Here is a 26,189-nt window from a genome sequence, read left to right as displayed (position 1 = left end):
TGTGCTTGTTATTTTGGAAGGAATAATCTCATGAAGACAAATCCTACATTTACTCCTCTGGCTCACTGCTTCCTGGAATAAAGAAGTGGCCAAGTTCAAATGTTTCAAAGAAAAGAAAAACACCCCCCAAGAGGGATGACCACAATGCAATCTTTAAACAGGAAAATGTAAACAGCTAAGTCAAAGAACAAATTGAAAGGGGAGAAAGAAGAATGGGAAGTGGGGAGGGGAATTGCAATTATAAATAAACCCCCAAACCCCTGAGAGATGGTGACTGATGTGAAGGAATTTCAGCTGATCTGAACTTCAATGCAGGCAAATAATCTAAATTATAATACTAATAGCTGACCTTTAATGGTGTTTTGTGTTTTAAGAAGTACTTTATAGATATTGTCATATTTAATTTTCATGACAACCCTGAAAAATAGGGAAAATATTTTTTTTCATTTTACAGATGAGGAAAGAGATAATGAAAAGTAAAATTTGCTCAAAGTCCAAGAATTTATAAATAAAAGAGCTAGAATTCATACCCAGGTTTTCTAACTCCTGACTCCAGGGCTCATTCAGCTAATCTACTACTATTATCACTAAACAACATCATTTCAAACATCAACCAAATTTCACTTGTTATTTTAGTACTCCAAGGTAATGAGTAACTAGGTGACACAGTAGAGTACTAGGTCTAGATTCAGGAAGATTCATCTTCTTTAGTCCAAATCAGGACTTAGATACTACCCATGTAACCTTGGGCAAACCACTTAACCCAATCAATTCCTCATCTATAAAATGAGAGAAAAAAGGAAATAGCTAATCACTCAAGAATCTTTCTAGAAAACCCCAAATGGGATCATTCACAGTTGAATATTATTGAAAAATAACTGAATATCCTAAAAGTAAATGTTTGTCATAATTGCATTTAATCTTTACCAAATAATTGGGATAATTGCTTCACCTTAGAGGTCAGGAAGTTAATCAATAGCTTTCTCCACTGTTACAAAGCTGTGGTAAATAAATCCAGACTTAAAGATATTTGATAACTGTATGATGGGGCAAAGACAAAGTGGAATAAAGGTTGGTATTTTTGCCAAGTTTTCCCAGCACACTCCTTTAAGTGACTTAAAAATTTATGTCAGATAGGACTCAGAGTGGGAAAACTAACACTAAGTCAGAATGAGTCATTTTTCTATCCCAAGATAGTTTAGAAAGACATAAAGAGAGATGTTCAGATACTAGAATGGGTGGCTGAATAATGGCATGGTAGAAATGGCACCAGCTGTGGACCTGGGGATGGGATGTTAGGAGATTGGTAAAAGCAGCAGTAGCAGCAACAGGAGAATTTAGTCCCCATTGACCATAAGGGAAAAGAAACCTTAGCCATAAAGAGATTACAAGGGATCTCTTTGTTAGTACTGGGTATGGGATCAGGCAATATTTGACAATTCCACTACTGATTTTGTAGTTGAGTCACAGTTCCAGGTGGCAAGTTGCTCATCCAAGTTGAAGGGGAGCAGGGGAACTGGGGGGATCATGAAAGATCTCATTTGTAGGTTGTACTTGAAATGAGTTTTGAAGAACACTGAGTTTTCTAAAGGACAAATCCTTTACCCCATTTCCCTTGCTTTCAGCAGTCTCTTTTTTCAATTCCTGCTTCTGGTTTCCAGAATCTTATAAAATCATGTCTTTAGGATAGAGGACTGTGGTCATAGCATCCTGCACATATTGGCAACATGTGTTGATAAGTTTTGCTGAAAATTTTCTCCTTTTTTCTTGGTTGATCTTTGTTAGAAAGGCTTCCTTCAAGACTCAGATAAAATGGGACTTCTGCTTCTGACAGTCAAAATAGTGGAATAAGAAATGCTCCAAGTGCAATGAAAACCATCTCCAAATAACCACAAAAAACTTCTCAAAACAAATTTTGGAATTTGGAAGAATCTATCTTTGTGGGGTAAGGGAGGAGAGCAGTAGAACCATCATTGTGAAGAGCAGGCTAGTGCAGCATATCTAGGGGAATCCTCAGTAGAAGGAATAACCTAGAACTTTTGACACCAGGTGGGGACTTAGCAGCTGAGTATCGGAAACCAGCTAAACTCATTGCACTGGGCACCAAGGAGAACCCAGGGACAGTACTTCCTCAACCCCAGAAGAAGTGGAGCTGAGTTTCAACATATAGGCAAGGTCATAAAAACCTCCCTCCTAAATTAGCAAAAGACAAAGAAAAATTGATACAGCAATACTACCACTAGGTCTGTATTCCAAAACAATTTTTAACAATGGGAAGGGACTTGTTTGTACAAAAATATTTATAGCTACACTTTTTCTAGTGGCAAGGAATTGGAAACCAAATTGATGTTCCTCAATTGGGAAATGACTCAACAAATTGAGATATATGATGCTGATGGAATACTATTGTGCTCTAAGGAATAATAAGCAGGATAATTTTAGATATAACTGGAAAGACCTTTGTGAACTGATGCAGAGTGAAATAAAAAGAACCAAGAGAACATTACACATAGTCACTGAAATATTGTGTAATGATCAAATGTGATAGATTTTGTTACTAATAGCAATACAATGATTTAGGACAATTCTGAGGGACTTATGGAAAAGAATTCTATCCACATATAGAGAAAGAACTGTGGGAGTAGAAACACAGACAAAAACATTTATCACTTGTTTATTTGGGTATAACAGTGATGACAAAACTTTTAGAGATGGAGTGTCAGGCACTGCCCTCAACCCCACCAAGCAGACTAAGTGCCATGTTTCTTCCTATCACTGAGTGCTGGGTATCCCCTGGACCCCCTTACTCCACACAGAGGAGGGAGAAAGCTCCCATTGGGCTGCTGGTAAGAGGGACAAGGAAAAAATGTTGTCAGGCACATTGGAGAGGAGGAGGGGAGTAGCTCCACTCAAGTCCCTCTGCCTTTCTAGTAATGAACTGGGAAGGGGGGTGGTCATATGCCCACAGAGAGGGTGTTGTGTGCCCTCTTTTGCACCCATGTCATAGGTTTGCCATCCCTGGTATATGATATGGGGTTTTGGTTTTATATGAATAATATAGAAATATGAATAATATGGAATCTGAGTGATTATATGCATATAATCAAGTTGAATTGCATGTCAACTCTCAGAGTGGGGAGAGAAGAGGGGAGGAAGACAATATGAATCATGTAACTTTGGAAAACTTATCTATAAATTTGTTATTGGATTAAAATAAAGATAAAACCTAATAAAAATTTTAATAAGACAAAGAAAAAGTCTGACCCTGGAAACTATTTCAACAACAGAGAAGACCAAAATGAAGCTCATAAGAGGCTAGCAATGCCAAAATGGAAATGTATAATGCTTAAAAGCAAATGTGGGGGGCAGCTGGGTAGATCAGTGGATTGAGAGCCAGGCCCAGGGATGGGAGGTCCTAGGTTCAAATATGACCTTAGACACTTCCTAGCTGTGTGACCCTGAGCAAGTTACTTGAACCCCATTGCCTAGTCCTTACCACTTTTTTTGCCTTAGAACCAATGGAAGGTATGGGTTAAATAAAAAAAAAAATAAAAAGGATGTCAGACCCAAAATGAACTCCTTGATGAGTTCCTAAAGAGTATAAAAACATAAGAACTATGATATTTAGAACAAAAATTAGAAGAGAAAATGATGGAAAAAGTCAAAAAATTAGAACAAAAACTATCCAAAGAAACTAGCTTCTTAAAAAGGAAATACAAAACTTCAAACAGGAAAATAACTCTTTTTAAAAGAAGGAAGTACAAAGCCTCAAACAATAAAATGGTTACCCAAAATAAGAATTGGACAAATGGAAGCAAATAACCTCATAAGAGAACAGGAAACAATAAAATAAATTCAAAAGAATGAAAAGAATAGAAGAAAATCTGAAATACCTCACTAGAAAAACTACTGACTTTGAAAATAGATCCAAGATAGACAACCCTAGAATCACTGGACTGCCAGAAAGCTATGGTAAAAAAAAAAGTCTGGACATCATATTTCAAGAAATTACCAGGGAGAAATACCTTAATGTTCTTGAAGAAGAGAGGAAAATAGTAACTGAAAAAAATACACTGATTACCTCCTGAAAGGCCAAGGAGAAAATATCACAAGTAGTCAGAAAAAAAAAAAAATTCAACTATTAAAGAGACACAGTCAATATTAGGATCTAGCACGTCAAAAGACCAGAAGGCATAGAATATATTTTGCAAGGGAAAGGATCTAGGACTATAACCAAGAAGCATATACCCATTAAAACTGAACATAATACTCCAGGGGGGAGAAATGAATATTTAATGAATAGAGAACTTCCAGGCATTCCTGATAAAGATATCAGAGCCTAAAAGAGAATTCAATGATCAAAAATGATTGAGAGATAGATTGCTTTTTTTTTCTTCATCTGAAGATTGCTCTGTCATATACTTTGACCATTTATCAATTGGGGAATAATGTGTATTCTTATAATTTTGACTCATTTCTGTATATACTTGAGAAATGAGACCTCTATCAAAGATACTTATTCTAAAATTCCACTCCCTGCTCCCCTCTCCTCAGCTTTCTACTTTCCTTCTAATTTTGGTTGCATTGGTTTTGTGTTTACAAAAGCTTTTATGCTTAATAAAATGAAAATTATCTGTTTTACATCCTAGGATGCTTGCTATCTCTTGTTTGGTCAGAAACTCTTCCCTTGTCCATAGATCTATAGGTAAATTATTCTACGCTTCCCTAATTTGTTTGTGTTATCATGTTTTATATTTAAATCATATACCCATGTTGTCTGTATCTTGGTATACACTGTAAAATCTTAGTCTATCCCCAGGTTCTGCAATATCATTTTTCAATTTTCCCAACAGTTTTTGTTAAATATTGAATTCTTGTCCTCAAAAGTTGGATCTTTTTATCCAACACTAATAGTCATTTGTTACTAGGTATTATGTACAGAATTTATTCTACTAATCCATCACTCTACTTCTTTGCCAATACCAGATCACTTTGATGATTACCACATGTAATATAGTTTGAGATCTGGTATGACTATGCCACTTTCCTTTACATGATCAATTTCCTTGATATTTTTGATCTTCTGTTCTTCAAGATTAATTTTGTTATTTTTTTGTAGCTCTACAAAATAACTTTTAGGTTGTTTTGTTGATATGGCATTGAATTAGTAAATTAAGTTAGGCAATATTGCCATTTTTATTATATTGGTTTAGCCTACACATGAGTAATTACTATTTTTCCAAATGTTCAGAGTTGACATTATTTGTGAGAAAGTGTTTTTAATTATGTTTATATAGTTCTTGGCTATGTCTTGGCAAGTAGACTCCCAAATATTTATCTACTGTTAATTTAAGTAGAATTTCTTTTTTTTTAATCTCATACTGCTTGCTTTTATTAGTAATACATAGAAATGCTGATTACATATGTGGCATTTTTTTTGTATCCTGCCACTTTACTAAAATAATTAACTATTTCAATTTATTTTTTAGTAGATTTTCTAGGTTTATCATCTCAACATCTGCAAAGGGTGATATCATTGCCTATTCAAATTACTTCAATTTCTTTTTCTTCTTTTATTGTTATAGCTATCATTTCTACCACACTATTACCTAGGGTATCCTTGCTTCATCCCTGCTCTTCACATTTTTGATACTGATAATTTGGTTTTCTTCTTTCTTTTTTTAAATTAAACTAAGAAATGGTTTATTGATTTTTTTTTCAAAAAACTAGCTTCTTATTTTATTTACTTGGTTCAATGGTTTCTCACTTTAATCTCACTTTGAATTTTGAAACTTTCAAGTAGGTCTTTAATTGAGAATTAATTTTTTCCTTGTTTCCTTTTTCTTCAATTGCTTGCCCAATTAATTGATCTGCCTTTTTTCTCTATTGATAAGCACTTAGAGATATAATTTCCTTCTAAAACTGTTCTAGTTGTATCCCATGACTTTTGATATGTTGTCTCATTGTTGTCATTTTCTTAAAAGAAATTACTGACTTTTCTATGATTTATTCTTTGACCCACTTATTCTTTAGAATCACATTATTTAGTTTTCAATTAATTTTAATCTTTCTCCCACAGCCTTTTGTTGAATGTAATTTATTACATTATTATCTGAAAAAGATGCATTTGATATTTCTGATTTTCTGCATTTGTCAGTGAGTTTTTTTATGACAATTTTCATTTTTGCATAGATGCCATGTACTTCTCAGAAAATGACATGTTTCTTTGTATTCTCATTTAATTTTCTCCTGAGTTCAAGCATATCTGACTTTTCTAAATTCTATTAGTGGCCTTAATTTTTTTCTTATTTATATTTTGGTTAGATTTTTCTAGTTCTGAGGGGAGAGAGTTGAGATACCAATTAATATAGTTTTATTATTTCCTCTTATAAGTAATTTATCTTCTTTAAAAATGAGATTGCTATTCCATTTGGAGCATACATGTTTAGTATTTATATTCCTTCCTTTCCTATTATTTTTAGCAAGATATTTCCTACTTTCTTTTAATTAAATCTATATTTGCATAGTTTTGTCTGAGATAATCATTGCTACCCCTCCTTTTTTTACTTCAGCCAAAGCACAATGGATTCTACTCCAGCCTCTTACCTTTATTCTCTATGTCCCCCTGTTTCAAATATTTCTTATAAAAGTATATTGTAAGATCCCTGTTTTTAATACATTCTGCTATTTACTTCTTTTTATGTTTTAATTCATTCCATTCACATTTAGTTATGACATTCAGCTATGTATTTCCCTCCATCTCACTTTTTCTATTTATTCTTCTCTCTTCCATCCATTTCACCCTTTCCCAGCTGACAAGTGTATTGCTTCTGACCCCTCTCTCCCTTGATTGGTCTTTCCATCTATCAGTTTCCTATCCCCTTTTCTGACCCCAATCTCTTTTTACTTTCCTATTGGGTAATATAAATTTATATATCTTACTGATTCCCTCTTTGAGTCAAACTTTATGAGAGCCTACCACTTACATGTTCTTCATTGTAATAGCTCTTTTGTGTATCTTTTTATGTGAGCTAATTCATCCCATTCTACCTCTCCCTTCCTTTTTCTCTCAGTACAGTCCTCTTTTTCATTCATTAATTATGTTTATTTTTTGTATATCATTTCATTATATAGTCAAACCATACCCACAACTTGCAAATTTTCTATGCATCTCTAGGCTTTTCATTATAAATGCTTGGAAATTCTCAATTTCATTAAATATCCATTTTTTTCTGCTGAAGGATTTTATACTGTTTAGGTAGATGATTCCTATTTATAATCCATAATCCTTTGCCTTTCAGAAAATCATATTGCAAGCCCTATGATTTTTTAAATTTTGAAGTTGTTATATCCTATATAATCCATTAGCTCTGTGATATTTGAATTGTTTCTTTCTGTATTTTCTCCTTGGTCTTAGAGTTTTTGAATCTGACTATAATATTTCAATTTTCATATGTCTTTCTGACCCAATGGCTACCCTCACAAGGTTTAGCTGGCCTGTCGAAGCCATTGCCCGGGGTGTGGCCGCTGCCGCATGCTAGTAGCTACTGAGAGCCACAAGTGAGAGCTGGGTCTCAGGTGGGGGTATGAGGCTGGAGAGCTGCCCTAGGAGGGCACAACAAGCCCTCCATACCAGAGATACTACCCCTCCCTGAGCACCCCATACACCCCAACCTCAACCGAGAAATGGAACCAGTTCAGAGACGCAGAGAAGGAAACATCAAACGCAGTCCTAGGCCCCAAACAATGCAACCATCAGGACTGGTTTGATGAGAACAACACTGCTATTGAAGACCTATTGAGCAAAAGGAACAAAGCCTTTATGGAGTGGCAAAATAACCCAAACTCTGCTCCTAAAAAGGACAGAGTAAAATCTCTCCAAGCCACGGCACAGCGTGAGATCAGGAAGATGCAAGACCGATGGTGGGAAAAAAAGGCAGAAGAAATCCAGTACTTTGCTGATACAAAAAACTACAAACAATTTTTCAGTGCCCTCAAGACTGTCTATGGGCCATTAAAACCCACCACCACTCCCTTGCTATCCTCTGATGGTGACACTCTCATAAAAAATAAAAAAGGCATCAGCAACAGGTGGAAAGAACACTTCAGTCAGCTTCTCAACTGACCCTCTTCAGTCGACCAAAGCGCTCTTGACCAGATCCCCCAAAACCGCACCATTGAACAATTTAACGTCCCTCCTTCAATAGAGGAAGTCCAAAAAGCCATTAAACAAATGAGTGCATGCAAGGCAACTGGTAAAGACGGGATCCCAACCAAGGTGTACAAGGCCTTAAATGGAAAGGCGCTCCAGGCATTCCACATAGTGCTGACCAGCATATGGGAAGAGGAAGACATGCCCCCAGAACTCAGAGATGCCTCCATCGTAGTCCTATACAAGAACAAAGGCGCACAAGCAGCCTGTGACAACTACAGAGGCATCTCACTACTCTCCACTACTGGAAAGATCCTCGCCGGTGTTATACTCAACAGACTCCTGTCATCTGTTTCAGAGCAGAACCTGCCTGAATCACAATGTGGCTTCTGACCAGATCGTAGTACCATCGACATGGTCTTCACGGTGAGGCAAATGCAGGAAAAATGCCTTGAGCAGAACCTAAGTCTCTACATTGTCTTCATAGACCTGACAAAGGCGTTTGACACAATGAACAGGGACGCATTGTGGGTGATCCTCAGCAAGCTCGGTTGCCCAGCAAAATTCGTCAAACTGATCCAGCTCTTTCATGTCGACATGACAGGGGAAGTCCTATCTGGTGGAGAGATTCCCCATCGCTTCAACATCTCCAATGGCTTGAAACAAGGCTGTGTCCTTGCTCCAGTACTATTCAACCTATACTTTACCCAAGTATTACGACATGCTGTGATGGATCTAGACCTGGGCATATACATCAAATACTGGCTGGATGGCTCACTATTCGACCTTTGCCTCGTGACTGCAAAAACAAAGACAACAGAGAGACTCATCCTGGAAGCTCTCTTTGCAGATGACTGTGCTCTCATGGCCCATCAAGAAAATCATCTTCAAACCATTATGGCCAAGTTCTCTATCGCAACAAAACTGTTTGGCCTGACTATCAGCCTCAGCAAAGCAGAGGTGCTGTTCCAACCTGCACCAGGGAGGCAAACTAACCAGCCGTGCATTACAATCGACCACGCAGCTTTCTAACATCAACACTTTCAAGTACCTGGGCAGCACCATCGCTAATGACAGGTCCCTAGACCATGAGATCAATGCCAGTATCCAAAAGGCCAGCCAGGCACTCGGGCGGCTGCGCTGCAAAGTCCTCCAACACAGAGGTGTAAGCACTGCAACAAAGCTCAAAGTGTACAACGCAGTGGTCCTCGGCTCGCTCCTATATAGTTGTGAGACATGGACACTGTACCGAAAGCACATGAAACAGTTGGAGCAATTCCACCAACGCTCCCTTCGGTCAATCATGAGGATCCGATGGCAGGACTGAATCACCAACCAGGAAGTCTTCAACAGAGCCAACTCCACCAGCATGGAAGTAATGGTCCTCAAAACCCAGCTACGATGGTCTGTACACGTCATCCGCATGGACCCACAGCGAATACCAAGAGAGGTATTCTATGGTGAATTGTCAGCTGGACTTGGGAAACAAGGTCAACCAAAGAAAAGATTCAAGGATCAGCTAAAGTCAAACTTGAAGTGGGCTGGCATGACACCAAAGCAACTAGAACTTGATGAGGATATATCAATAGATGATAATGCACAAAGACAATAGTCATTCTCGGTCACCCAGAGACTACCACTATATGTCTTTCTGAAGGTGATGATTGGTAGATTCTTTCAATTATTATTTTACTCTGATTGTAAGATGTTCTGGCAGTTTTATTTTATAATTTCTTGAACTATGATGTCTAATCTCTCTCTCTATCTTTTTTTATCATAGTTTTCATATAGTCCAATGTCTTAAAATCTTTCTTAAGGATTTATTTTTCAATTCACTTTTTCCAATAAATTATTTCACATTTTCTTCTTTACTTTTGTCATTCTCTTAATCTTGTTTAATATTTCTTGATGTCTCACAGACTATTAGCTTCCAAACTTGCTCAAATTTAATTTTTAAGGAATTAATTTCTTCAATGAAATTCTATATGTTGTCCTTTTCCATTACAGTTCTGCTTTTTAAGAAGTTGTTTTCTTTGATGAATTTTTGTGTATCTTTTCCCATTTTATTTGTTTTCTTTACCAAGTTGTTTGTTCTTATTTTGTGATTTTCTTGCTTTACTTTCTTTTCTTTTCCCAAATTATCTTCTATCTCCCTTATTTGATTTTTAAAGTCTTTTTTGAACTCTGAGGAATTATTTTTTGAGCCTGACATAAATTTGCATTTTCTTTGAGGCTTCACATATAGGTGTCTTGACATTGTTACCTTCTTCTAGGTTCATGTCTTGATTCTTCCTTGTCACTTTGCATCATTTAATATGTTTTTCTATGAGTTTTTATGAACTCATCCTGAGTTCATAAAAGTTCTTATGGCATTAAAGTATTCCATTACAATCATATACCTAGTCTCCAATTGAGGGACATTTGCTCAATTTCTAATTCTTTGCCACTACAAAGGTCTGTTAAAAATATTTTTGTTCAAGTATATCCTTCTCCCCTATGGAACACATACCATACCCAGTAGTGGTATTTCTGGGACAAAGAGTTCCATTGGGCATTCTTCTATATTGCTCTACAGAATGGTTGTATTGTCTCAGCAGTGTATTAATGTCCCAGTTTTCCCACATCCCTTCCAACATTTATTATTTTCCTTTTTGGTCATGTTAGACAGTGTGATGGGTATGAGGTGGTGCCTCAGAGTTGTTTTAATTTGCATTTCTTTAATCAGTTGTTATTTGGAGTATTTTTTTATATGACTATGGATAGTTTTTATTTCTTCATCTGAGAACTGTCTGTTCATAACCTTTGTCAAGGCACTTTTTAAGCAAGTCAATGGGCTATTGAGACAAATTATTGTGATTTTTGTGATTGTATTCAGTCACAGGCAGCAGACCCTGCTATTGTAATTGTCTATTGGCTAGCACTTATCTACACATCTCACCTGTGATGGATATTTTTCAGTCAATCTGAAAGAAAATAAATAGACAAAAGCTCCAAGAAAATAACAGGTTTGTTGATAGAGACCAGTGTCTCTCAGCAAAGTTTGGTCGTTAGGTTTCCTCTCACTTAAGACAATTGAATGAGAATTTTCCCTTGTTTATATACTCCAAAATTTCTCATTACATCATGATATAGTTTCTGACAAAGGGTGTGATATAGATTTTCCTGACAATGAGCCCGAAATGATACATTTTCTGACAATGGGTGGGAGACATATTTTTCTGGCAATGATTGGGTGCTGGATTTTTGAAGAGGTATCTCAGCACATTTCCAAGGCAACCCAGTCCCACCCCACTGATCATCTATTTGGTCATGCCTGTTATAAAAAATGTATATATGTATGTAAATATGTGTATTTATATATATATATAACATCAATGTATATATTGTATGTATATATGTATGTATTATATGTATATATATATAATTATGTATGTAGTTGATATTTGATACTGATTAAGTTCTTTAGATGAGAGAGTTCGATGCACAGTTTTATGTAATAGTTTGAGTTTTGTGTAATAATGAGGTATAGTTTAGAATAAGATTATTTTGAATTTTCATCTACTTTTGAATGTATTTTGCACAAGTAAGTTTTGATGGATTGGTTTGACTTTTTTGTAAAAGCTTATGCTATGTTGTGTTTATTGTACTTTTTCTAATTTTTCCATTATATGTTTTATGCATTCCAATAGCTTTGATAGAATTCTTTTCTGTATTAGTTTATAAGTATAGTATTTTTATGACTTCATTGTTTTAAATAAAGTTTTATGGTTGTATTTCTATTTTGATTTTTTTTCTTGCTTATTTTGCTTTTGCATACATTAGCTTTGTATTTTGATCTTTGTAACTGTTTATTATATGTTCCTTTTCCTTTCTTTTGTTTAAATCCCCAGAGTAAGGTAGTGTTAGGTAGGATAAGTGAGTGTAGGCTGTTTATTATTTTGGGTAAAAATTTTAGTTAAGGTGGGAATTTAAGTTTGTTGGTACACAAATGCCAAAACATTGTTTTCAACACTATTTGGCTTTGTACAAAGGGGGGAATGTTATAGGGAAGAGGTAAGTTTAGGTTTGCAGAACACAAAGGCAGGAGACCAGCAGGAAAAGATTCTGGAATGCTGCAGAGGAGGTTAAGCTGAAAACTCAGCTGTTAGAGACTGTTAGAGGCTGTCTGTCTCTCTCTGGATTTGTATCTGGTGGGGGTGGATGTCAACTCCTGAGGGTTTGACTCTATCTTTTATTGCTTCTTGTTTTGCTGTTCTTGAGCTGTATGTCCTGAAGAAGATCTCAAGAAGCTATCACTGTCCTGTGTGAACATCAAGCTGTCAGTAAACATAGGTCCAAGACAGCTGGACTTGGGACCTTTCCCTGAATCTCTGCCTAATCTGTTATTGACCAGTATCTCTAATAACAACCAGGAGAGGATTTTAGTGCAGGATAGTTAGACAGGGACTGGGTTTTACAGCAAAGCAGGATAGGAAGATAGAGTGGGAAACAACTCTCTGAAGATCCTTCACAAGAAGGCATTAGTTCTTGGGTTACTTAGTAAAATTATTGTTAGGGATTTCCCCTTACCCTCTTATGCTCTCCCTTTAAAATAAATATATTCTCCCATTACTGAGGCTTTGTTATCTGTGTATCGGTCTTAGACCAGGCTCTGATCCCACCTCCCAAAATACACCTATTACATGCTGTATGTGGTTGATAGTCTTTCAGCTTACTTGGTGAGTCATACCTTTGGCAAAATGCTAGGTGTTTTTTTTTTTTTTATAGAAAGTTTCAGTAGAAAGACAAAGTAGCAAGATTTACTGCATTACTTTAAACTTTTCCCTTATAATATTTTATTTTATATATAATATATCATAATATTCATTACTAGAATTCTATTAATTTTACTATGATTCTGATAATTACCAACCCCAGATTAATCACTTCCTTTGGTCAAGTATTGATTGATTCTGATAACTAGAGTCTTATTTTAAAAAAAATTTGGGGTCAAGAATTCTCAATCCCTTTACTTCTTCTCCCACATCATGTTCAGGTGTGGCCCTAGATTCTACTTCCCATCATCTATTCTCACCTTCTAGTTAAGAAAAAAAAAACTATATCAGCTTCAAATCTGGCCTCAGACACTTCCCAGCTGTGTGACCCTGGGCAAGTCACTTGACCCCCATTGCCTAGCCCTTACCACTCTTTTGCCTTGGAGCCAATGCACAGTATTGACTCCAAGACAGAAGGTAAAGGTTTAAAAAAAAAAAGCCTACAATAGAATACAGAAAGTATACCTAAAATGGCATGCCAATATATAGGAAACCCATACACTCCAATTCAATGCCATTATCAATACTGTTTATTAGAGTAATTTTGCCCAAAACCATCCTTGCTTCTTTTATTCTAGCAAAGAGTTATTACAAAGTTAAAACATTTACTGAACAAATACAAAATATGTGTTGTAAATTGGATTAACATTTTAGAGAAAATATGAGATAAAAACTATAAATGCATTAATATAATGAGATCTTATACATAGATATAGCAAGTCCAGGCCTTCAAGGTTCTTCCTGTGGGAGGAGTTTCCATTTTATAGTTGTATCCAATTCCTCTTCAAAATTTCCTAGCTCCTGTTCCTTTGATAGCTCTAGGAAGACCTTGAAGGGAAAATGGGGGAATGGAGGTTAAAGAGAAAAATGAGAGAGCAATTTAGTTTCTCTACAATGAGATTTCAGGGAACAATAAAATAACAAATATTATTATTATTAAAGCTAGCAATTACAAAATGTTTTAAGTTTGCAAAGCACTTTACAAATAATTTCATTTCATATGACTTACCTATGTAACTGGTGCCTGTATTTCATCCTGCTTTTTTTTTAATTATACTATTGTGAGAAACCTCTTAACCTGATGTGTAATTTGTAATCAGGAAAATCTGAGTTCAAATCCTGCCTCTGACACTGTGACTATAAGCAAATTATGCAAGCTTTTTTGAACATCAGTTTACTTATATATAAAATGGGAATAACCTGTCCAAGATCTACCTCTTGGATTCTTGTAAGTTTCAAATTAAATTATACTTTAAAAACCTTAAAGTATGTTAAGAATACTTACTATTATTATGTAATCAAAGAGCTTTGCAAGCCTTAAAATGCTTATTGTATCAGTTTTATTATTCCCCCTGACCTAGACAAAAATAATGATAATTTAAAGAGAGAGTGGCTGAGATACAATAGCTAAGTTTCCTTTCACCTTTGGGTCTGCTTCTTTCTAATGCTTATAGTTCCTGGTCATAAAAGGCCTCTCTATATCCCCTTTTTGATTTCTTCTAAGATATTCAAGAACAAGCCACCCCACACCCCCAAATGGGAGTTATCTTCAGGAGATTTGAAGATAATTGGTCAGACTTCCACACGAGTGGAGCATTTGATAGATTCTGTGAGTTGTACTATACTTTGTTCAATAATCCTCCTGATCACAGAAAAAATAGATTTTCTGTGTCTTATAAACAACCAAATTAATGAATAATAGAAGCATGTAAGAAATATATAATATACACTTAGACTACACTATACTATATACATATATAAGCAAAAACTTACATATATTAGCAAATAAATTACAGAATACATTCCTCCATGAAAGGATAGATAAATCAATCAATCAATAAATGGATGAATGAATGAATAAAGGAGGAAAGAAATAAACAGATAAAACACTGAAAGAAAGAAAAATATATTGATGTTAGACGCAGTTTGAAAATTTTCTAGAATGAGATGACTATAGAACTAACAAGTATAGTATAATTCTTCAATAATTCAAAGCCATATTTCATGTTATACCAAGGTCATTTGAACGTAGGTGATTGAGGGTTTCTACTTGTCCAGCCATCTGAAGAGATATAGTTTGGGGAAGAAGTTAGCTGACATGAGTGACCAGAAAGGATATTTTATATAATGATGGAAGGAGGGCCTCCATTCCTAGTTAATTGATTAATAAAGTAAAAGCATGAAGAATATTAATTCTACATATACCACGAGGCTAAATGACCAAGTTAGATCATGTACCCAATACACACTGAGCTTATTCCAAATTAGTCAAAGGTAGTTGTGTGGTGGAGCAGCTAGTTGGTACAGTGGATGGAGCATGGGGTCTGGAGTCAGGGACATCTGAGTTCAAATATGGCCTCAGACACTGTGTAAACCTAAACAAGTCATTGGACCCTGTTTGTCTCAGTTTCTTCATGAAATGTAGAAGGAAATGACAAACCACTCTAGAATCTTTGTTAAGAAAACCCCAGATGGGATCACAAAAAGTCAGATATGACTGAAAAGATCAAGAGTTGCATTAAAATAGAAAATCTTTAAGAAAATAACACACCTGTTCCAAAGTAGACTGAGAGAGACTGTATTCTTCTAGGTTGAAGTTTTGCCTAGCTGAATAAAAATGAATTTATGTTAGCCTTCCACATATTTTTTATCCTGGTTCCCCTCCCCCCCAACTTAGACTATCATATAGATAACTACAAATCAACAATATGTCTTAAAATAAAAGGATGAAACAAAAGTAACTCTATAGTTGAGGAAAATGTGGTCAAATGTTTCAGATAACTTTTGACATTAAGATTAACAATCTGAAAAATATATACTATTAAATTATCTTTTATATATGCCAGTGAACTAGAGTGTACTTGAGAAATTGTCTAACTCAACAGTGAGTTTTGGTTCTTTATGTCATGCAATGAATAGTTTTAGTTTCCTTAAATGATTGTTTTGGGCTTAATTTGGGAGTTGCCATTGCTATGTAGAAATTTATTTAAGAAATGACCACTCTTACCTGCCTCTAATTTAGAAAAGGCCTGAGAAAGAGGATGCACATCTTCTACAGGTAATTTATAGACCATCAAGGAGGAATACCTAGTAGGAGAAGAGAGAAAAGTTTTTCTTTTATAGCTATAATCTAAGATTTGGCTAAATGTTATAAAAGAGAATAACTACAATAAAAGTCACATTTTCAGCAAAACAATGTAGTTTTGTTGACAGAGTTATTATAATTCAAAGACAATTTAGATACTTATTTCTCTGAGGATTGAGCTTTTCCTACCTCCCTTTCTATGTATAGTCTTCCCTGTTCCTTTGCTCTCTTCCTTCAGATGTTGGATTATTTAATTTGTTGTCTTTGAAGTATCAAGAATTTAAATGCAATGCCTTGCACATAGTAGGTACTTACTGCATAATTGTTTGAACTGAATTCCACAACCATGATCTCAATGTCTTTAAAGGGGTAATAGATACTCCCACAGAGGCATTCCTTTAATCTGCAATATACCATCTATGAAATCACTTCTCCTTTCCCCATTTCTTTCTCCTACAGCCTAAAATACCAGGTTAATATCTAGTATTAAGGAAAAGGATTCTAGGTAAACACATGAAAGTTCTATAATAATAATATAATAATGAATATATATAATATTCAACAATAATATGTAAAAGTATAGGACTCACAGTCATAGATGATTTAGAAATTTCATCAAGAAGTCAGAATTAGGAGTGAGATCAAACCAACTAAAGAGAGTTGATTATTATATTTCTGGTATAAAAACTTACACCTTATAAATAAGTTAAATTAGAACTTTATTTAACATTTTGTTGATTGACTTATGCTTAGGGAAGTGAAGGATAAAATACCAATGATGCTGATTAAACTTAAAATTGTGTCATTTGGAAATTTCCCCCCACAGATAGCAAACTGTTAAAATTTAATGTCACCCCTCCAGAAGAAATATATGAGAGCATGGATCACTGACTCATTAATTTATACTCAGAAGGGACTTTGGAGAACTGATTTGCTGATATATTGGAGAATACAATAATAAATCCTTTTCATATGTGCTTAGACTACACAGTTTACTATTATGTTGTAGAGCAAACTCATGACTTAAAATGTTTAGAGAGAATTGAAGCTTAGTTTTTAGTATTCAGCAATTCAATTCAATAAGTATGTATTGACTGAAGAAGTGATGTACTAGATACTTTCTTTGGTCATCACTATTCCTCAATAAAGAAACAAACCAAAAAAATTATGTCCATGATACATTGAAATTGTAGCTGAAAAGCTGAAAAAGGAAGGTCCCAGGACCCCACCCCCACCTAGAGTGCTAAGCCTCCAGCAGCAGCAGGAACCTCTGGGCAGAAAAGGTGCTAGTTTGGAGGGAGTACCTTGTGGGCAGGGCTGTGCCAGGCTCAGAGCTTTGAACACAGGTGGTAGGGAAGGAGCGGGAGAGGGAGCTCAGAGCTCCTGCCTCAGAGGCAGCCTGGTCATAGCAGCAGAGACCTTTCATATTGCTCCAGCCTTCCAGGAGGTTTTGGCTTCAGGGCATATCCAGCCCAACCCAGTTGAACTTAATCCCATCAAAAGTCTTCAGAGATCAGGGAAGCTCAAGGTCCAACACTGCTCCCTCACAGACTGCTGGAAATTAATCCAATCAAAGCCTCCAGAGGACAGGGAAGCTCAAGCTCCAATACCCCTCCCCTAGAGAATGCACTGAGAGATCTCCTGACAAAGCTCCAAGAGGGGAGACTGACAGAAAACCCCAAAACCAAAAAAAATGAGAAGAATAAAAGCACAGATAACTGCAGGGAGTAAAGAAGGGGGTAAATATAAGCAAACAACAGAAAAAGAAAAAAGAAATTACAATCAACACCTTCTATACAGACAATGAACAAAGAGCAAATGGAATGGAGGAGGAGGCAACAAAAAACAATAAAACAGAAAACCCAGTGAATTGAATACAGGATTTGGAGGAACTCAAAATACAATTCAAAATAAAACTAAGATGAGTCATCTGGAAACAGAACATAGTGTCTTGAAAACCAAAATCAACCAGCTTGAAAATGAGGCAAAGGAGATGAAAGATGAGGCAAAGATGAAAGGTAAGGCAAAGGAGATGAAAGATGAGGTAAAAAGGATGAAAGATGAGGCAAAGGAGATGAAAGATGACCTCCAAAGAAAATCAGACCAGAAGGAGAAGGATGACCAAAAATCCGGGGATGAAATCCAATCTTTAAGAACCAGAATACAACAACTGGAATCAAGTGACTTCACAAGACAGCAGGACATTATAAAACAAAATCAAAAGAATGAAAAAAAATTGAAAAAAATATAAAGCATCTCATTCACAAAACAGAAGATTTAGAAAATTGTTCCAGGAGAGCGAACTTAAGAATCATTGGTCTACCAGAAGACCATGACAAAAGAAAAAACTTGGGCATCATACTACAGGAAATTATCCAAGAAAACTACCCCAATATTCTAGAACAAGAGGGAAAAGGGGAGATTGAAAGAATCCACAGATTACTTCCTGTAATCCCCAACTGAAAACACCCGGGAATGTTACAGCCAAATTCAAGAACTATCAGACCAAGGGGAAAATATTATAAGCTGCCAAGAAGAAATAATTCAGATACAATGGAACCACAGTGAGGATAACACAGAATCTGGCTGTATCTACATTGAAGGACCAAAAGGCATGGAATATGATATTCCAGAAAGCAAGGGAACTAGGTCTACAACCAAGAATCAACTACCCAGCAGAACTGACTATAATCTTCAGGGGAAAGAATGGTCATTTAACAAAATAAAAGAATCCCAAGCATTTGTAAAGAAAAGACCAGACCTGAACAGAAAATTTGATGCCCAAAAACAGAACTCAAAAGAATCATCCAAAGGTCATTTTAAAAGAGTTAAAAAAGAAAAACAAATAAAAAAACAACTTTTTTTTTAAAGAGACCCAATAAGTTAAAATGATATGTATCCCTATAAGAAAAAAGGTCATTGGTAACCCTTAAAAATTGTTATTATCACCTGGGCAGCTAGAAGAAACCCTTCAGAGGGAACAGTGACAAACTGTATAGAATGAAATGATGAGAAATAAATATGTATATAGATATATTTATGCATAAATACATATACAAGTATATATATATATACACACACACAACTAGAGCTAAAAAAGAGGTTAATACTAAAATATCTGGGAAAAGAAACAAAAGGTGTAAATTTATATGTCACAAAGAAGCAAATGGTGGGAGGGAGGAGAACATCAAAACACTGGAAGGGTAAAGAGGTAGGAGATAGGAAATATTCAACTCTTATGTGCATTGCAATTGACCCAGAAAGGGAAGAACAATTCAATCTATTGGGGCAGAGAGTAGATTTGTGCCCTATAGTGAAGTAAAAGGGTAACAAACAGACTGGTACATAGGGGACCAAGACAAGGGAGATAGAGGGTGGGGGGGGTTAGTTTAAAAAGACTGCAAAGAAAATAAGCGGGGAAATTAGAAAGGGGATAGAAAGGGAAGTAAAATAAGGGTGGGAACTAGGGGGACTGATTAAAAACAAACATTGGTGTAGAAGGAAATAGTGAAAGAAGAAAAGGCAGGACCAGGAGTAGAAATCAAAATGCTGGGAAATACACAGCTAAAAATCATAACTCTGAATATGAATGGAACGAAGTCACCCATAAAAAAACAAGCAAATAGCAGAGTGGATTAGAATCCAAAACCCTACCATATGCTGTCTACAAGAAACACAAATGAGGAAGATAGATATGCTTAGGGTGAAAGTAAGAGGATGGAGCCAAATCTTTTGGGCAGCAACTGATAAAAAGAAGGCAGGAGTAGCAATCATGATATCTGACAAAGCCAAAGAAAAATAAATCTAGTTAAAAGATATAGGGAAGGTAATTACATCCTGATAAAAGTCAGTATAGACAATGAGAAAATATCAGTACTCAACATGTATGCACCAAATGGCATAACATCAAAATTTCTAAAGGTGAAACTAGTGTAGCTTAAGGATGAAATAGATAGACACAACTACAAAACACTCCACACAATTAAAACTAGATCTAAACAATTGGAAAAACATTGATTGCTCATGGGTAGGATGAGCTAACAAAATAAAAATGACCATCCTACCCAAACTTATCTGTTTATTTAGTGTCATGCCCATAGAACTTCCCAAAAAAAATTTTTTTTACTAAATTATAAAAGAACACAACAAAGTTTATTTGGAAGAACAAAAGATCAAGGATATCCAGGGAAATCATGAAAAAAAAATGCAAAAGAAGGAGGACTTGCAGTACCAGATCTCAAACTATTCTATAAAGCAGTGGTCATCAAAACAATTTGGTACTGGCTAAGAGAGAGAAAAAAGGATAAGACTTGAGTAAATGACCTTGGCAAGACAGTCTATGACAAGCCCAAAGATCCCAGCTTTTGGGAGCAAAATCCACTATTCGATAAAAACTGCTGGGAAAATTGGAAGACAGTATGGGAGAGATTAGGTTTGGATCTACATCTTACACCCTACACCAAGATAAACTCAGAATGGGTGAATGACCTGAATATAAAGAAGGAAAGTATAAGCAAATTAGGTGAACACAGAATATCATACATGTCAGATCTTTGGGAATGGAAAGATTTTAAAAGCAAGCAAGAGCTAGAAAAAATCACAAAATGTAAAGTCAATAATTTTGTTTATATGAAATTAAAAGGTTTTTTGTATAAACAAAACTAATGCATCCAAAATTAAAAGGGAAGCAACAAATTGGGAAACAATCTTCAAAACAAAAAACTCTGACAAAGGTCTAATAACTCAAATTTACAAAGAATGAAATCAATTATACAAAAAAAAATCAAGCCATTCTCCAATTGATAAATGGGCAAGGGACATTAATAGGCAATTTTCAGTTAAAGAAATCAAAACTATTAATAAGCACATGAAAAAGTGTTCTAAATCTCTGATAATCAGAGAGATGCAAATCAAAACAACTCTGAGGTATAACCTGACACCTAGCAGATTGGCTAACATGACAGCAATGGAAAGTAATGAATGCTGGAGGGGATGTGGCAAAGTGAGGACATTAATGCATTGGTGGTGGAGTTGTGAATTGATCCAACTATTCTGGAGGGTAATTTGGAACTATGCTCAAAGGGCACTAAAAGACTGTCTGCCCTTTGATCCATCCATAGCACTGCTGGGTTTGTACCCCAAAGAGATAATGAGGAAAAAGACTTGTACAAGAATATTCATAGCTGCGCTCTTTGTGGTGGCAAAAAATTGGAAAATGGGGGAATGCTCTTCAATTGAGGAATGACTGAACAAATTGTGGTATATGTTGGTGATGGAATACTATTGAGCTCAAAGGAATAAGAAAGTGGATGAATTCCATGTGAACTGGAATGACCACCAGGAATTGATGCCGAGTCAGAGGAGGAGAACCTGGAGAACATTGTACACAGAGACTTATACACTGTGGTACAATCAATTGTAATAGACTTCTCCATTAGTGGCAATGCAGTGATCCTGAACAACTTGGAGGAATCTATGAGAAAAACCACTATCCACATTCAGAGGAAAAATTGTGGTAGTAGAAACACAGAAGAAAAACAACTACTTGAATACATGGGTTGAGCAGATATGGCTGTGGAGGTAGACTCTAAATGAACATCCTAATGCAAACAGCAACAACATGGAAATAGGTTCTGATCAAGGACACAAGTAATCCTCAATGAAATTGCAAGTAGGCTGAGGTAAGGGTGAATGGAGGGGAGGGAGGGAAATAATGTAATTATTGTAACCAAGGAATAATGTTCTAAACTGACTAAATAAATAAGTAAATTAATTATTAAAAAAGAAAAAAGCAAAGCAAAGTAACAATAACAACAAAATTATGCTTCAAATTTCAAGACATATGGTGATTAAATGGGAAAAGTAATTCTTTAAATATTGTTGTTTTTTTTTAATCTTTTGTATTTGACTTTATGTATTTAAAAATATTCTGAACAGACCCAAGATGGCAGATTAGATGCAGTAACCCATCTGAACTCTTTCAACATTCTCTTCTAAACATCTTTAAGATAATGTTAAATCAAAATTTGGAACAGTAAAGCCAACAAATGGTCATTTTTGTGGTCTAAGAAAATTTAGGAGATCATCAGGAGAGGTCTTTCTAATCCTGGAATGGAGACTTACCCAGAAATCACACACACACACACACACACACACATTGTCACAGAAGCAGTAGAAGCAGCAGTTTCTGGAGCTCTCCTTCCAGAGATGTTAAGAAGGTAAGAAAATTGGTCAGAAATACCTTATCAGGAACCCTTTCTTAGCATTGGGTACAAATAGTACTGATCATCAGCTTAATTACCCATAAGAAGTTCTAGTTTGTAGGTCCAGGGGAGGTAAAAGTATTTGTGGGAGATTACCTGAGAGAAGGATCCTGGGTCTCTGTTTCAAGGCAAAAAAAAAAAAGGAACTAAGATTTGTGACTTCAGGTGATGTCTTTTCCTAGGTAAGGATAAGAGTTCAGCCAGGAAAGCCATGATCATATCTCTCCCAGGATCACATTAACTTGGAAGCACACAAATCTTGTAGAAATTCAGAAGAAATTGAAAATAGCCACATGAAAAAGGCTGAGGTTTGGCACAGTGCCTTTTCACTCCCAGTGGAGCAGAGTCCAACTTTGACATAAAATCCAAAGTCAATAAATAGGCTAGAAAAATAAGCAAAATTAACAAAAAAGAAAATGTCCATGAAAGCTACTACTGTATAGGGAATAAAACCTATATTCAGAAAAAGACAAGAATGTGAAGATAGCTATATACAAAGCTTCAAAGAAAAATGCTAATTGGGTCCAAGTCCAAGATCCATTTCTGGAAGAATTAAAAAAAAAGGCTTAAGAAAGAGATAAGTGGTAGATAAAAAAGTGGGGTTGGAGGGAATGAAAATGATGTAAGAAAATTATGAAAAGAGAAATAATAGATTGGAAAAAGAAGTGAAAAGAAATACTGAAGAAAATATTAATTTAAAGAATAGAATTGACCCAATGATAAAAGAGATAAAAAAATCACAGAAGAAAGGAACTCTGCAAAAAGCAGAATAGTTCAAATAGAAAGGGAAGTACAGAAATTCCCTGAAGAAAATAATTCATTAAAAATTAGAATTGGGGTATTGGTAGGTAATGGCTACATGAGACATCAAGAAACAACAATAACATAACTAAAGTCCAAAAAATGAAAAAATAGTGAAATATTTAATCAGAAAAAAATAACTGAGTTTGAAATAGATTGAAGAGAGATAATTTAAAAATTATTGAACTACCTAAAAGCCATGATCAAAGAATGACCCTAGACAGATTTCAAGAAATTATCAAGGGAAACTAACTTGATATCTTATAAAGTAAGGCTAAAATAGAAATTTTTAAAATTCCTCAATCACTTCCTGAAAGAAATTCCAAAATAAAAATCCCCAGAAATATAACCAAATTCCAGAACTCCCATGTTAAAGAGAAAAAACTTCAAGTAATCAGAACAAAACAGTTCAAATATCATGGAGCCATAATCAGTATCACATGAAATTTAGAGGCTTTCGCATTAAGGGAATAGAGGACTTGAAATGTGATATTCTAGAAGGTAAAGAATCTAGGATTATAACAAAGTAAAACCTATAGAGGAAAACTGAGTATAATCTGTTAAAGAGAAAAAATATTTTAAATGAAATAGAGGACTTTCAAGTATTCTAGGTGAAAATATCAAAGCTGAATTGAAAATTTGATGTTCAAACCTTAGACAAATTAGTAATCAGTCATAAGGGACTCTTTATATTAGTGTAAGAAAATGATACATATAACTTCTAAGAATTTAGTAAATAGTATGACTCTTTAAAGACGTTTATGTATACAAAACACATATGAGTCGATTATGTTGGGGTGATCACAAAAAAATGAAGAGGTGAGAAAGAAGGATGCACTGGGAGAAGGAAGAGAGAAGAAAAATGGGGAACATTTCTTCACAATAAAAGAAGCATATGAGGAAGAGATTTTACAGTGGAGGGGAAAAGGAAAGTGATAGAAAATGCTTGAACCTCACACTCATTGAGATTGAATTCAAAGAGGGAAGGATATACATCTACGTTCAGCTGTGTATAGAAATATAACTTGTTTAAGAGAGAAAAAAGATGGGAAGGGTATAAGAGAAAGGGTGTGCATTATGAAATGGAAGGTAAATTAAGGAAGGCAGTGGTTAGGAGTAAATAATAAGCTTTTGATGAAGAATAGAATGAAAAGAAAGAAGAAACAGAAGATAAAGGAATGGAGGGAAATACATAGTAATTTTGAATATGAATGTGAATGGGATGAATTCACCTATAAAACAGAAGGGAAAAGGATTAGACACCCAAATAGGACAATATATTGTTTACAAGACAAACATTTGCAACAGAAAGACACACAGTTAAAATAAAGGATTGGAGCAGAATCTATTTAAAAAAGAATTAGTGATCCTGATCTCATACAAAGCAAAAGCAAAAACAGACCTAATTAGAAGATAACCCAGGAAAATACATTTTGCTAAAAGGTTCTGTAGAAAAAGTTTCTCTGAGAAAGTTATTTCTCAAATTGAGGCTAACTATAGAAATGAATCAAACATAAAAATCAGAGCAACTTCCCAATTCATAAATGATCAAAGGATATGAATAGGCAGTTTTTAGAAGAGGAAATAAAAATGCTCATATTACAAAATACTCTAAATCACTGATGATCAGAAAAATGCAAATTAAAATAACTGAGAACTGGGAATTCTTAGAGGCAGTGAGGGAAAAATAGGTACAATAACAAACTGCTAATGGAGTAATGAAGTAGTCTAACCCTTCTGGAGAACAATCTGTATTGACCAAATGGCTAAAAAATTGTGTGTACCCTTTGACCTAGCAATACCTCTACTGGCTTTGTGGTGGTAAAGAATAAGAAATTGGGGAGCAGCTCATCATCATCAATTTAAGAAGAGCCAAATAAGCTGTGGCATATAATTGTGATGATAGAGTACTATTGTATAACAAATGATGCAGGGGATTGTTTTGAGAAAAACAAAAGCAAGATTTATATGAACTGATACAAAGTGAAGTAAGAAGAAAAGATAGAATATTGTGCACAGTAATAGCAATATTGTTATGATAATTAATAGTGAAAGACTTTGCTACTCTGATGAACACAATGATTCAAGACAATCTAATCTCATGATGAAAAAATGCTATCCATGTCCAGAGAACTTATTAACACTGAGTGCAAATTGAAGTTTAATTTTTCATTTTATTTTTCTTGCTTTTAATTGAATCTTAGCTAACATGAAAATATTTTATATGATTTACATGTGTAGAAGTTTTCCTTCTCAGTGGATGGAGGAGTAAGGAGGGATGAGGAGAATTTGCACCTTAAAATTTTTAAAGGAAAAGAATGCTAAAAATAAATAAATAAATAAATAATAAATTTAAACCTTATTTTGTGGTTTCACAGGAATGCTGAAGTGTCCATGACACACATAAAAATTTTAAGAACTCTTGGTGTAGGATCAACTCTGAACTATTTTGTTTGTTACTTAAAACCCTTCTTAGGTAGCTAGGTCCCTCAGTGGATAGAGAGCCAGGCATGGAGACAGGAGGTCCTGGATTCAAATGCAACCTCAGATACTTCTTAGGTATGTGATCCTGGGCAAGTCACTTAACCCCCATTGCCTAGCCCTTACTGCTCTTCTGCCTTGGAACCAATATTTAGCATTGATTACAAGACAGAAGGTAAGGGTTACAAAAACAATACTTCTTGAGTCTATCTTTGCAGACTTTTCTCACACTTTTTGTTTGCCTAAGTTTCCTCATTTTTAAAGTGGGGATGATTATAATAGCATCTATCTCCCAAAGATGTTGTGAGTATTAAATGAGAAAAAAAAGCATTTAGAGTTAAAGCCACAGGTGAGAGTTGGATCAGATAGACACCAAAAGTAAATAAGCAACCCTGAAAAGTGATGGCAAGCCCTCATAACAGAGTTATTAGTTCTCTTTGGAACATCTTGCACTCTTGGGGAATATGGATTAATGGTCATAACCAAGTTTAATATCTCATGCAGTTAAGATAATTGTCTTTTTAATTTAAAAGGGATTGAGGACTCAAGGAGGCCCTTCTGATTACTACTGGAGAATACATACATGGCCAAAA

The 26,189-nt window shown here is 35.1% G+C and overlaps 1 protein-coding gene across 2 annotated transcripts in view; it reads right to left on the bottom strand.

Annotated features, from left to right (window-relative positions):
* Positions 1–11,630: 11,630 nt before the first annotated feature.
* LOC100029119 (ABC-type organic anion transporter ABCA8) overlaps positions 11,631–26,189 on the bottom strand; it is a 157,044-nt gene continuing 142,485 nt past the window's right edge. Inside the window, exons 37-39 of one of the 2 annotated variants that reach the window (XM_056817239.1) lie at positions 15,974–16,053; positions 15,518–15,569; positions 11,631–13,794 (exon numbers count right to left, since the gene is read on the bottom strand). In XM_056817239.1, the coding sequence (XP_056673217.1) occupies positions 15,553–15,569; positions 15,974–16,053 (97 nt within the window). In that variant the 3' untranslated portion in view covers positions 11,631–13,794; positions 15,518–15,552. Of the gene's footprint in view, positions 13,795–15,517; positions 15,574–15,973; positions 16,054–26,189 lie in introns of both variants that reach the window. The other variant, XM_056817238.1, reaches the window with a different exon arrangement.

The sequence above is a fragment of the Monodelphis domestica genome, chromosome 2 (assembly GCF_027887165.1).
Source record: "Monodelphis domestica isolate mMonDom1 chromosome 2, mMonDom1.pri, whole genome shotgun sequence".
NCBI classification, from domain to species: Eukaryota; Metazoa; Chordata; class Mammalia; order Didelphimorphia; family Didelphidae; genus Monodelphis; species Monodelphis domestica.
The sequence above is the reverse complement of the archived record's forward strand: the minus strand, read 5'-3'. Positions and strand labels throughout refer to the sequence as shown.